The sequence below is a fragment of the Corapipo altera genome, unplaced genomic scaffold, assembly GCF_003945725.1.
Source record: "Corapipo altera isolate COAL_440 unplaced genomic scaffold, ASM394572v1 150, whole genome shotgun sequence".
Classification (NCBI taxonomy): domain Eukaryota; kingdom Metazoa; phylum Chordata; class Aves; order Passeriformes; family Pipridae; genus Corapipo; species Corapipo altera.
The window spans coordinates 128,928-142,301 of NW_020884941.1; the positions used below are offsets into that span (position 1 = coordinate 128,928).

General features: G+C 57.0%; 1 protein-coding gene across 4 annotated transcripts in view; it reads left to right on the top strand.

Annotated features, from left to right (window-relative positions):
• Positions 1-7,304, top strand: part of NOS1 (nitric oxide synthase 1) — a 72,751-nt gene extending 65,447 nt beyond the window's left edge. For all 4 annotated transcript variants that reach the window (XM_027661591.1, XM_027661589.1, XM_027661587.1 and 1 more), the window contains exons 20-29: positions 517-595; positions 1,080-1,273; positions 1,773-1,942; positions 2,144-2,354; positions 3,547-3,634; positions 3,882-4,003; positions 4,200-4,348; positions 4,951-5,145; positions 6,093-6,211; positions 7,095-7,304. In XM_027661591.1, the coding sequence (XP_027517392.1) occupies positions 517-595; positions 1,080-1,273; positions 1,773-1,942; positions 2,144-2,354; positions 3,547-3,634; positions 3,882-4,003; positions 4,200-4,348; positions 4,951-5,145; positions 6,093-6,211; positions 7,095-7,110 (1,343 nt within the window). In that variant the 3' untranslated portion in view covers positions 7,111-7,304. The remainder of the gene's footprint in view (positions 1-516; positions 596-1,079; positions 1,274-1,772; positions 1,943-2,143; positions 2,355-3,546; positions 3,635-3,881; positions 4,004-4,199; positions 4,349-4,950; positions 5,146-6,092; positions 6,212-7,094) is intronic.
• Positions 7,305-13,374: the final 6,070 nt, after the last annotated feature.

The following is a 13,374-nucleotide window of genomic DNA, read 5'->3' on the forward strand; positions in this document are numbered from 1 at the left end:
GAGATGATCTGATCTCCCTCCTCCTGACCCCATTTTTTGAACCAGGGAGCTGGAAACCTGGGATCTTTCCAAGCTCTCTCCGTCCAATGCCGCTCCACGGCAGGTCCAGCCCAGCGACACCTGGCCCCTCAGCACGGCTCCTGCAGCTGAGGATCTGCCGCACTGGCTCCTCAGCTCTTCCCAAATCCAGGCTCTTCCCTGCCAGCCAGGTGGCCCTGGCAGCGAGAGGTGCCTGTGGGCACGTGAGGGCACATCCCTGCGTCTCATACGGGTGGTTTCAGAGTCCTCCTGGGTCACTGACAAAAGGGACACGTGTTTGCTTGGCCCTGGGGTTTCTGATCCCCCAGGCTCGCTGGAGCTGTGCAGGAGGGGGGTCAAGCAGGAGGGTGGTGAGCCCATGGTCCTCTGGCTGTGTCCAGCTCTGGTCCGAAGGGCTGAGCCCTCAGCAGTGACCAACAGCCCTGCAAGAGCCGGAAGCCTCTGCTGAATTCCTTCCCTGACACTTCTCCTCCTCAGGACTGTACAGCATCCACAAAAAACGTGTCTATGCAGCCCGGCTGATCACACGCCAGAACCTGCAGAGCCCCAAGTCCAGGTAGGAAGTGCAGCTCTCCTGGGAGCTGGACACCCTGGTGGTGCACCCAAGCACCCGTGCACGCAGTGCTGCTGCCCTTGACCCCTGAACGCCCCATGGAATCCACCTCTGTGCAAACCCTGAGTAATGCTGGAAGCCACGTGAAGCCAGGGAGGGGTGTTCCCCGCCTCTGTGCCCGGCGAGATCTCTGCTGCTGCTGCCTCAATTAGCCCCGGGGGATGGGAAGCCAAAGAAACGATCGAATTGCTGAAACAAGAGGTTAAACTGTTTTTTCCCTTTTTGAAAAGCCCCCGAGGGTGAGTCAGCGGCGCGGGGAGGGGGGGGGGAGGCGGGGGATGCAGCGTCCCCTCTCCCTGCTGCGATCTTGGGGACACGCTCAGGGGGCACCGCGGCTTGGCCGTGCCACCAGTGCCCAGCACGCCCAGCAGCTCTCGAGGCCAGAGCTCGGTGACTCCCCCAAAAACACATCCTGCTTTCCCTGCAGCCGCCTGACGATCTTCCTGCGCCTGCACACCGACGGGCACCAGGGGCTGCAGTACCTGCCCGGGGACCACCTGGGGGTGTTTCCCGGGAACCACGAGGACTTGGTCAACGCCCTGATCGACAGGCTTGAGGATGCCCCTCCGGCCAACCAGCTGGTGAAGGTGGAGCTGCTGGAGGAGAGGAGCACGGCTCTAGGTAACCAGGGCCACACCTCCTGCACGGGTGGCCTCTCTCCTCCTCGCCCAGCTCCTGCAGCAGCTCCTCAGGGTGCTGGGTGGCCCCCAGGAGAAATCATTTCCCGTCTCGCTGCTGTGTTTTCCTAGATTGGGAGCACCTCCTTCAACCTTCCTCTGCCCAGAGCTGTGGCTCCTCTGCACTTGGGATGTAGGGAAAGGGTCCGAAGGGTGAGCAGGGCCCTGGGGAAGATATTTCCTTATTCCTTGGGAAAATTGAAGGTGTTTATATTTTCATAGAAAGAGCAATGCCTAGGACTGGAAAGAAGAGTTAGGGGGTGTTGATGGACCACCCCAACTCTGTATTTCAGGGATAAGTCTGACACAGCCATGCACAGTGTAACCAGAGCTGGAACACAGTAATCCACTGTCTCAGAGCTGACATGGGGGATGAAAGCAGAGATTTGCCCACCTTGGCTCTTGTGCTGATCCCGTGCTTGTGCTGCATTCCCTCCTGGCAGGTGTCATCAGCAACTGGACAGACGAGAACCGTGTCCCACCGTGCACCATCTTCCAGGCTTTTAAGTACTATTTGGACATCACCACCCCTCCCACGCCCCTGCTGCTGCAGCAGTTTGCTTTGTTGGCCACCAGTGAGACGGAGAAGAAACGTCTGCAGGTCCTTAGCAAGGTAAGGACCCCAAGCCCCACGTTCTCCAAGGCCCTGAGCGTTTTCATCCCACGCTGTTTGGTGAGGTTGAGTCTCCACCCATGGCAGCAGGGCTGCCACCCACCCTTTGCTACGGGCCTGGTGGGATATCAGTGGAGGCACCTGGCTTGGAAGAGGTGGATGCTGCAGCTCTCTCCTCCCTCCCTCCCTCCCTCTCTCCAGGGCCTGCAGGAGTACGAGGAGTGGAAGTGGTCCAAGAACCCCACCATCGTGGAGGTGCTGGAGGAGTTCCCCTCGGTGCAGATGCCCTCCACGCTGCTGCTCACACAGCTCCCCCTCCTCCAGCCACGCTACTACTCCATCAGCTCCTCCCCAGAGCTGTACCCGGGCGAGGTCCATCTCACCGTAGCCGTGGTCTCCTACCGCACCAGAGGTACCGGGCTGGGGGAGCAGGGGCAAAGCATCAGCACATCAGAGAATCACAGAATCAGCTGGGTTGGAAGGGGCCTCCGAGATCATCAAGTCCAACCCTTGATCCAACCCCACCGTGGTTCCCAGCCCATGGCACTGATGCCACATCCAATCTCACCTTAAACACCTCCAGAGATGGAGAATCCACCACTTCCCTGGGCAGCCTGTTCCAATGACTGATCACCCTCTCTGGAAAGAATTTCTTCCTAATATCCAACCTAAACCTCCCCCGGCACAGCTTAAGACCCAACCCTCTTGTCTTGCTGATGGGAGAAGAGCCCAACTCCCCCTGGCTCCCCCCTCCTGTCAGGGAGTTGTAGAGAGTGAGGAGGTCTCCCCTGAGCCTCCTCCTCTCCAGGCTGAGCCCTCCCAGCTCCCTCAGCCTCTCCTCACAGCACTTGTGCTCCAGTCCCTTCCCCAGCCTCGTTGCTCTTCTCTGGACCTGCTCCAGCTCCTCAATATCCTTCCTGAGCTGAGGGGCCCAGAACTGGACACATGGGCAACACCACAAAACCTTTGGCAGAGAGATGGTGTTTAAAGCCTTTCTACCTGTTGGAGTGACCAGATTCCCTCAGCTCATGGCATGGCTGTGCCATGTTATGGAGAACAACCATCCATAAAACGTCATCTTATTCCAGAGGTGCCATGTCTGGGTGAGGTGTATAATCCAAGCTCTGTTTAGGGCCCTGTTTGCCCACCCCAAAGTCCACATTGCTCCTAGGAAAATTTCTGTACCTGCCCAAGCAGCCCTGGTGATGGTGTGGATGGGCAGGGCCCTGGTGCTCCTGCAGCCAGTGGGACACAGGGAAGACAGCAGGTGGGACACAGGGAAATCCATCTCGGGCTGCCATGGAGGGCTGGTGCCTGGGAGCACCACAGCATGATGCTGCTCCTGCCAAAAAGGACTAAAGAAGAGTCGGGTTCTTCCTAAGTATTGTGGAGGCCCAACTCTCCCGGGTTCTGGGTGAACTTGGGCAGCTCCACGGAGGGACCCGAGTGCCAGTTCTACCAAGTTCACGGGGAATGGGTGCAGAGACACCGACTGTTTCAGTGAGGTGTTCATGTGGGATGTAGCAGGGAGGGTTTTAGGAAAGAAGACAACTGGAGTTGTTGGCTGGTGTGTCAGGTACAGACCTCCTTCCCTCCCCTCCCAGATGGAGAAGGGCCAATCCACCACGGAGTCTGCTCCTCTTGGCTCAATCGGATACAGCCCGATGAAGTGGTGCCCTGCTTTGTAAGGGGGTAAGTGTTCCACAAGGGGTGAGAAAGATTGGGTGAACCCCCTCGCAGGATGGGATCTCTGTCCTCAATTCTTCTCGTGGTGGGAGAAAACAAGGCTGGATTTGTGAGCAAAAACCCTCAGGTGCAGTTCTGCGCTAAAATGTTGCTCTCTGGGATTTCACCTCCCTGCCCGGGTACTGTCTCAGCTGGCTGTGGGCAGAGGCGAGGGAGGGAGCTTGGGTTGAACCGGTGTCTTTGGTGTGTGCAGTGCCCCCGGGTTCCACCTGCCCCAGGACCCCCAGGTGCCCTGCATCCTCATCGGCCCCGGCACCGGCATCGCCCCTTTCCGCAGCTTCTGGCAGCAGCGGCTTTTTGAGATCCAGCACAAAGGTGGGTCAACGCTGGTTCCTCCTGAACCTCATCTCAGGCGCTGCTTGGGAACCCTGGGCTGGTGGCAGAGGGATGGAGGGGTCCAGTCTGCTGCCTGGGATGTCCCAGCGGATCTGCTGGCAGGTCTGGAGGGAGGTGGCTTCCAGAAACTGGGGATCGGTGATCCCTGGGTCACCTGCTTCCAATCCTCACCCAGGGCTGAAGCCTTGTCCCATGGTCCTGGTGTTTGGCTGCCGGCAGTCCAGGATCGACCACATCTACAAGGAGGAGACGCTCTTTGCCAAAACCCAAGGTGTCTTCAGAGAGCTGTACACAGCCTACTCCCGGGAGCCAGACAAACCAAAGGTGTGTGGTGGGCACTGCTGTGGTGCTGCCGGGCAGCCCTGGGTGGCCATGGCCAGCCAGCACATGGTGGAGGTGCCCGTCCCTTGGCACGGCCCCGGTAGCTCACGCCATGAGTGTGCGGGATCATCCCTTCCCGGTGCAGCCCCATTCCCAGGGCACACCCCCATCCCTGCACCACCCCAGTGTGTGCCCACGCTGCTCATGCTTTGCCCTGGGGGGCTGCAGCCATCCTCCCCGGGTGGGAGCAGATGAGGGAGGGGAAAGGGCCATCTTCTCAAGCAGGTGGGCAAGGAGGGATGTCACCTGGTGGGTGACAGCACCCAGAGCCAGCGCAAAGCCTGCTCCGAATACCCACAGGCACCTGAGCAGGCCTGGCCAGGAAAGACATGGTGAAGGTGTGAACGTGCAAGAGCAGGACGATGCTCTGCCACCTTCCCCACCTCTTTTCTGTCCCTGTGGGTGCTGCGAGGCTCAGGCTCGTTCCCCCAAAGAGGTGTCACCTTGCACTGCTGCCTCAAGGGCAGCTGGTGCACACAGAGCCCACGGGTGGGTAGGGCTGAAAAACTGGAGTCAATCCCATCTCCCTCCTCCTCCTCCCTCAGAAATACGTGCAGGACGTGTTGCAGGAGCAGCTGGCCCAGACGGTGTTCAGAGCGCTGAAGGAGCAGGGAGGCCACATCTACGTCTGCGGGGATGTCACCATGGCCGGGGACGTCCTCAAGACCGTCCAGCGCATCGTGAGGCAGCAGGGCCAGCTGTCGGTGGAGGAGGCGGGCGCCTTCATCAGCAAGCTGAGGGTGAGCGGTGTGTGAGACCCCACACGGCCCCTGCCACGGGCACTGCAGCTGCTGCCTGCTCCTGCCTGCTCCTGCCGTGCGGGCAGCGCGAGGTGACGGGCACTGGGGGGGAGGTTGTGGTCCTGCCCCCGCTGTCGAGGTCTGGGTGAGGTCAGGAGGGTGATCTCCCAGAAATTCGGGTGCACCGGGGAAGTCTCTTTGCTCTGCAGGAGCCCTGCAGCCCCCTCAGCCCACGCTGGGCTCCTGGGATGAGCTGCTGCTCTGCTGGGCACTGGGACAGAACCTGGTGGGCACCCTTGGTAGCCCAGGCAGGGCTTGTTCACCTTGATCAGTCCCTCCTTCAAACAAGGATTGCTTCTAAGTCCCTCTGTCACAGACCACCGTGCTAAGTCCCTCCATCCCACCCATCCACCAGGGCAGTTTGTGGGGCCCCCTGTCCAGATCTCCCCATCTCTGTGGCTGGCAGGGTGATGTCCCTGGGCAAACACATTGCCCAGATGTTGCAGCTGGAGCCCAGATGAACTCAGTTTGGGACACAGGCCCAGGGATGGATGCTCAGGAAGATAATCCAGCCTGATTCCTGTGGGATGACCCCTTCTGAACCACGTCCCCACACTCCACCCAGGAGCTGAGGGAGCCCAGAGTTGGTTGTACATGAGCTGGCTTTGGGCTGCTTGTCCCCCTGACACCAGGCAGTCCCTGGGCTGCCAGCAGCTGAGGACATCTAACACAGGGAGCAGCTCCTGGGCTGCCCCACACTGTGACCTTGGCAAGGTCCTTTCCCCTCCCTGCTCCCTCCTGCCCCTCTGCCCTGCCATCCCACCCGCTCCCGTGACAGACCCCAGGCCCTTCGCCGTGTGTTTGGCACCTCCCCGCCACACCAGAGCCACAACAACACCAGCTGTTTGCAAATGCTCCTTTTCCCCCTCTGCCACCCTGTCCCTCAGGATGACAGCCGGTACCACGAGGATATTTTTGGAGTCACCCTGCGTACGTACGAAGTGACGAACCGCCTTAGATCCGAGTCCATCGCGTTCATCGAGGAGAGCAAAAAAGACACGGATGAGTGAGTTGACATGTTTATTTTAACCCCTGCAATGGTCTCCCGAGGATTGGGAAGGGATGGGGAAGGAAGATTTAACTTCCTTAACCTCCCTGGTCCCGAGAAAGGCATGGATTTTGGCGCTCTGAAATAGGAGTCACCTGAAATAGGTGTCTCTGAAATAGTGTCTCTGAAATAGGTGTCACCTCACTAGGACAAATCCCACACACCCCCCCGGCTTCCTGGGTTACTGCACTGAGTGCTCAGACACCATGCTATCCAAAGGGAATTTCCAAGGAAAACAGCCCTGCCAGCTGCCTTCCTCCAGGCTGGAAAGAGCCGTGGGAAGGGGTGACTCCCCCCAGCTCCAGGGATGGACCTGGTTGGCTCCAGGTGTCCAGGCAGCAGGTGGGAGAGGTCTCCAGGCTGCTCCATACCCGGTTAGGAAAGATCTAGGGATTTTTTCTTCCTGCTATTGTAAAAACAACCAGAAGAAGTAAAAAGTCTTGACATTTTGCTATGTTTGTTTCTGCTCTACCATGTCCTGCCATTTGCTCAGCTCTGTCGTGGTGGGATTTTCCCTGGCTGAGCAGAAGGATTATTTAGGATAAAGGATGGGCAGCTGAGTGGATCTTGCTCCTTGTGCTGGCCCTCAGTAGCCTGACCCAGGGCTTGGCTCTGGGTTTCCCAACATCCCTGAGGTGTGGTGGGAATTTTTCTCCCAAGGCATCGCATGCTTTGGGGTCTGCACTGTACACAGAGCACCTGAGAGAGGAATGAAGGTTCCCTTCCTCACCCAGCTGCAAAGGGCTCTGTAAACCCCTCCCTGTGGCAAATCCAGGTGGGGATGATCCCGTGCTCCTCACTGCTCCCCCTAAGGCTGGCCTTTCTCCCCTTTCCCTTGCAGGGTTTTCTGCTCCTAACTGGACCCTTCGCCCCAAGGGGATGCCAAACCAGTCCCAGCACCTGCTGCCCCCTCCAGCTGGAGGGCACTGGGTTTTGTATTTCACGGACACAGTGGCTCCTTTTCCACGGGGAACTGCCCTTGGAAAGTGCTCTGTCTCTCGTCCTGTTGTTGTGTCCTGATGATGATGATGATGATGATTTTTATTTCCTTTTCTTCCTCTTTCTCTTGCTCTTGTCCTGTGGCCATTTCTTCCCCCTCCCATCCCCCTTTCCCTTCCCCAGATTTCCCCACTGAAGTACGATGGCTTTATAACCCGCAGTGGCTCTTTACAGATCTCCACATTTCCCCTCCTCCTCATGAGGGCATTTTGCAGCTGCATGAAATCACCACCTTCGTGATCACCTGCGTTTTTGGTGTTTTGGGGGGAGAGCAGAGGTGGCAGGGGGTGGGCAATGGCTTGGTCTTGTTGCTTGACCAGAGCAGGGGGTCGTTCCCCCCAGGATCCCCCTTTCCCCAGCTCGGGGCTTGGCTGAATCCTCATGTTTTCATGGCTTTCCTTTGGACTTGTACATATGCCCGAGGCTGGGGGCAGATGATGTGCAGTGCCCTCGTGCCTGTGAATGTTGTTCCCCCCCAAGCAGCCAGGGTACAGATGTGTCTGTTTGTGTCAGGATTTATGTGTCATGATTCCTCCTAAATGGGCTCTGTGCTGTGTTTGCCCCTTTCTCTGCTCCCTGTTCCCTGTGAGCCTCTCCCTCTGCTCAGTCCCCCAGAGGAGCAAGCACAGAACACACAGGCTGATGTGCATGCTGAGGAAAAGCTCGTGGCAGTGACTGCTGCTGGGCCAGGCCGTTCTCCAGAGGGTTTTACAGGAGATATGGGATCTGCAGCCACGATGCTGGTGGGAGAGATTGGGACTGGGCTGCATTCCAGAGCTTTGCATGCTGTGAACCCTCTCCCAGGTGAGCCTGGAAAGCCATGAGGATGGGAGAGAAGCGTCTCCAACTCCAGCTGCAAGAGGCACCTCTTGTTACAAAGCTTATTGGGAAGGCAGCACGTGGAGGGTTGTGGAGGCTCCAGGTCCTTGGTGAGGATGTGCCAACGGAGGAGTCTTGAAACCCCGGAGAGCATCAGCTCCACCTTAGCACAGTGCCATGGGCAGTTCTGGCACAGCAGACCCCAGCCACTTCCACAGCTTTGGGAGCAGAAAACACCACCGTGGAGCGACCTCCTGCCAAGAGAAATCCGTGTGGCATCCCTGTGGTGAACCAGTCCCCTCGGCGGGAGCACGAGCTGTCTTGGCCAGGACATCTCCTGTGAGAAGGGAGGTGAGGTCAGCTGCAAAGGTGCTGTGTGATTCTGGGCTCTGACACCCTCACACCTCAGCCCTGCTGCAAAAACCTGGCCCCAAAAGCAAGCTGTTAACACGGAGAGGTATCAGTCCCTTTAACAGGGGAGAGCTGCCTGCGAGGTAAAGCACGTGCGACCTTGTGCGTCCTTCCTCCTCCTCTCTTCCGCACCCCGGAGAAGGTTTGTCCTCCCTCATTGCCAGGACAAGGACAGCAGGACGTGGCTGCAGCTCTGGCTGGAGGCAGGGAGGGGAGGTTGGCATTTGGAGGTGGCAGGTGCTGGTCCTTTCCTCCTGCCCCTGCTCTGCTGAGCTGTGCACTGAGGCTTGCATGGAGTGAAGCATCAAAACCGGCCACGGCAGAGGCTTTGTCCGGGAGCTGCACTGATGAGCTCGCTTTCAGGGGGCTGAGATTGTCTGCCCTAAGCCAAACTCAGAACAGAAAACAGCTGCAGGAGGTTTGCTGCTCTCCCAGCCCACGGAACAAGCCGTGCCGGCTCCCCAGCCCCAGGCTGTGCAGTTATTCCCACCCTCATCCAAGACCTCCTGCCCTCTCCTTCCTCTTGCCTGGCCGCATCTCCACGTGCCGTGACCGTCTTCTGCAGCTTCGACTCCCTGAATGCTTGAAGGAACTCCAGCCCAAAATCCGGGAGCGAAAAGCCTCCAGGCACCGGGAGGATTTGAGATCCAGGCCTCGTTTTTGCTGGTCCCGGTACGAAACACGAAGGAATGCTGCCACGGTGTGGCCAGAGCCGAGCTCGCCGGGCTGGCAGGGCTGGCAGCAGGGCAGGGAGCCAGGGGCACGGCCAGCTTTGTGTCAGCCCCCCCAGGCACTTGGTGACCTGGGGGTGAAGGCAGGACAGGGAAAAGGGCAGCCCACAGTGCACCCCTGTGGGTTGTGCCCTAAAGCCAGGGAGGGCAGTGGGATGGGGGTCCCTTTGCTGGGTCCCTTTGCTGCTGGGACAGGGGAGTTTGGGCAGAGGAACTGTTTGTGGGGACAGCTCCCAGGCCCCAGAGCCTGGCCCTGCCCCCCGACCCCATGGCTGCAGAAACACAGCTAAAGGAATAAAATCAAACTCATCCTCTTCTTTGGGGAAATTCGATTCTGGCTCTGGGCTTTGTGCTCTGGGCCTCCTTGGGTAGAAGGAGCAGTACAGCCTGAGGAGGAGGGAGTGCCCAAAGAAATTCCCTTGTCTTCATCCTCTTTCCAGCTCTCTCTGTGTTGCTGGCACGTAGTTTCCTCCTGTCCTGCCTTCTGCCTGCATGGCTGTAACATCTCCCACCTGGAAATTGTATAGCTGCTGGACGCTGTGTCTGAGCTGAAGGGGCTTGCTTTTCCTGCACCCCAAAACTTGCCACCTCCATCTCCTCCTTCCACCTGAGCTGCTGGTGCAAACAGCAGGGAACTGTGTGCCTTGCCTTCAATGGGGTCTCCAAAGGGGTCTGTGCCAGGCAGATGGCAAAACCCTCCCACGTTCAACAGGCGCTGGGTCGGTGAGTCCTTCAGAGCCCTTTGGAAGGGAATTAATAAACGTATTTTAAGGCCTTGCTCCCTGCCTGGCCCTGGAGGAGAAACATCCCTCCCATGGAGTTTATGTCCCCCAGGGCTCCTCTCTGCTCCCACTGGATAGGACCATTCAGTCCTCACAAGCCACACTGGGAATTTCGATTCCCTGTTTTCTGAGTCAGTCTCAGACGTCTGAATTTCTCTCCTCCATCCCCTTTGCCTGCGGGGGCTTCGCACTCCCCTCGAGCTTCATTTTCTCCTGCAACACAGGGGGAAAGAAACTTGTGGCTCTGCTTTATTATTCCATAAATGTGGCTCTTCCACCAGTTGTCTAGACTCTGCTCATCTCCATGTGACATTCCTGACGTGTGGGTGTAGCCACAATGTCTCTGGCATGAATAAATGCAGAGGGTGAGGTGGGGTCTGCCACGGATGAGCTGCTCAGGGGTGTCACACATGGAGGGCTTGTGCCCCTTGGGCACTCAGCTCACAAATGTGTCACCTCCAGGTGCCTGCTGCCCATCCAAGCTCCTGCACAGCCTCCTAGGGCCCCGGTGGCAAGGGCACCTGATGGGCACCCAGCCTGACCCAGTGTCCCAGTCCCTCTCCTGGTGGATATCCACCACCACCCTTTTGGAGCAGCTCTGCTCCTTTTCACTCCCCAGGTACTGAAGAGACTCTTCTCTAAACAGGAGATTTGCTTTGCAAGACACTATGAAGTGGTTTTTTCCTGCAAAGATTTTAATTCATAGGTCTTTCAGTCGTCCACAGAAAGGTGTTATATGGACTTGAAAACTCCTGGGAAAAGGTTCTCTGTTTTCCCAGCCTGCTGTGTCCACTAGCAGGGAAAAATCAGTTGCTCCTTCAGTGCAAGGGTATCTGGTGCCTGTGCTGTTGATGAAACTCGAATGTTTCATCTGCCCTGAAGGACGGCCTGGGAGTTTGTTGTTCTTCTGTTTATGAGAGACAGCAGGAAAATAATGAGATGTCTGCCATCAGGAGTGGCCTCACAGAGATGTCACCTCCACAGCTGTGGCTGTGAAGGCCTGAGCTCGTCACACGTGAGGAACTGAGCCCGTCACACCCACACTGGCCAGAGAAATGGCTCTGACTTTGGGCTGTCCTCGCTCCCTGTCCCCTCCTGCGCCTCTGTGTCCCCAGGGGTGAGCAGGGCACTGCTCACCCCCCGAGTCACCGTGTCTGTGCATGACCAGCGACCCTGCAGTTGTGTCCTGAGTGAGGAGGAGCACAGCTACTGCAGGAGAGGAGATGGGAAGAGCCAGGGGCTGCACGAACCCGTGTCCAGCCTGTGATCGCTCCCGCAGTCCCTTTGCTGTCAGTGTGCGACGCCTCCCACCCCATCCCGGCTGCAACCAGGCTCCCTCTGCCACTTCCCTCTGGAGATCCCGCCCTTCTCCTCCTCAGCCCTGCCTGCCCAGCCAAAAGGTGCAGCCAGCTGCTGGGCAAGGGCAGCTCCTGGGAGCGGACACGGACTTACAGTGCCTTGTGCTGGGAAGGGACTGTAGCTGCGGGGCCACCCTCCTGCTCCTGCTCTCCGACTTCGTTTGACAAGGGAAATTCCCGGTGGGCAAATTCCCCCTGGGGTCACAGGGAGCAAACCTGCAGCCCTGCTCAGCTGCTCTCTGCAGCTCCTCTCGCAGGGCTGGGGAGGTGTGGGTGCGGACTGAGCACCACCACCTGTGAGCACCACGGGTCTGTGAACACCTTCCACGTCCTGGGGACCCCGTTTTGGTCAAGCTGGTGGGGGGGGGAGAGGGTGTGTCTGTGTTTGAAGTCTCATGGACTTGCACCAAGCCCAAGCCAAAGCTGCTGCCTCCTGACATACGACCACTGAAGCCACTACATCGCCCTCCAGGGGCTCCCACCGCTTTTTGGAAGGATAATTTTATGCTCAAAATTAAATTTTGTTCCCTCTTTCACCGGGGACCAGTTCCCAGCTTCAGAATTGCTTCAGATAACTTTGCAATTGCGTTGATAGTTCCAGAGGGGAGCACAGTCCCTTTACAGAACAGATGGAGGCACATTTTCAGGACCATTCAACTTTACTGTAACTCTCTTTGTTTTAACAATTTCTTCTGCTGTAACAGGAAGAGCAAAATTCGGCCAGTGCTCTTAAATACCGTATTCCTGAAACTTGGACAAAATCAGTGTAGGATCCACGTCCTCCCAGGTCCAAAATGCCTTCCACACCCACCGGCTTCAGTGGCCCTGGGGATTTGGGCAGCTTGCAGGGTCAGGCTTGCACAGCAGCAGCAGCAGCAGCAGCAGTTTTATGATGGCAATATTTTTGCTGTGTCAATCTGCACTTGCACGTGCCTGCAATGCATGGCTCCGGCAATCCATCCAAAATCTACCCTCCCAGGGAGATCTGAGCTCCAGCTTCTTCCATATGGCCCTGCGTGTTTTATAGGGAATCAGGGGAGTAGGGGAAAGCTGAAGAGGGGGCTGCTTTAAAGCACTCGGTTCCAGAAGTAAAACAGATCTTAGGAGAGGTCAAAACCGGCTTGATTTTAGCACAGGTAACTCCTGAAATATTCAGGCATTGTGATGAGATCCACCTTTTTCCTGCTTTGCCTGGAATGAAGTAGACTGGAAACTCTTGGCCTCCACCCCTACAGATGTTTGGCTGTGATGGAATTTTGAGCCACTGAATCACAGGGAAAAAAAAACCAAACCCAAACAGATTGTGAGTTCATAGCTGAGCAGTGGCAGCTTGTTTAGCAGTGAGAGAGTCTCACTGCTGCCCTCCTGCCTTAGTCACGTCCTACCTGGCCAGATTTTGGGGAGGGAGTGGGGAGGAAGCACCTCCAAGTGAGAAAGTCAGACCTGTGAGCCTTGCCCTGAGAATCCCTGGTTTAGCAGGGCTGTGGAAAAGCAGGAACACGCTGCTGGGCTGTGGCTCAGCTCCTGTGCACAGGTCTCTGCAGGGCTGGTGCAGAAACCCGTGAGGGAAAAACGTTGGGCAAAGTATTTTTCTTCCAGGGGCATCTCTAATACTTCGAAAACTGAAAGACAGAACACTGAAACAGTTGATCTGAAAGAGCTTGTTGCTTTGTTTTCACGTGTTGGTTCTGGGTGGGGGAAGCAAGCAGAAAGCAAGCAGACAGTATATCAGCTTGTTTGGGATTAAATCAAATGTTTTGCTCCTACAGTAATTGCTAAGGGAGATTTCAAAATTTTCCAAGGGCAACAAAACTGCCTTAATCTTCTGAGACATTAATGCTACTTGCTTCTGAGCCTGCTTTTTTATTTCCCTCTCTGTGTGATCGTGGCATGGAATCATGTCTGAACAAAATACACTTTACAGTAGCCGAGAAACAGAAACAGAAGGCGATGTTTCAGAATCTCCAGCGTTGAAACGATGGCTTTGAAGCCAGTGAGATTCAATGCAAAATCCTTGCTTT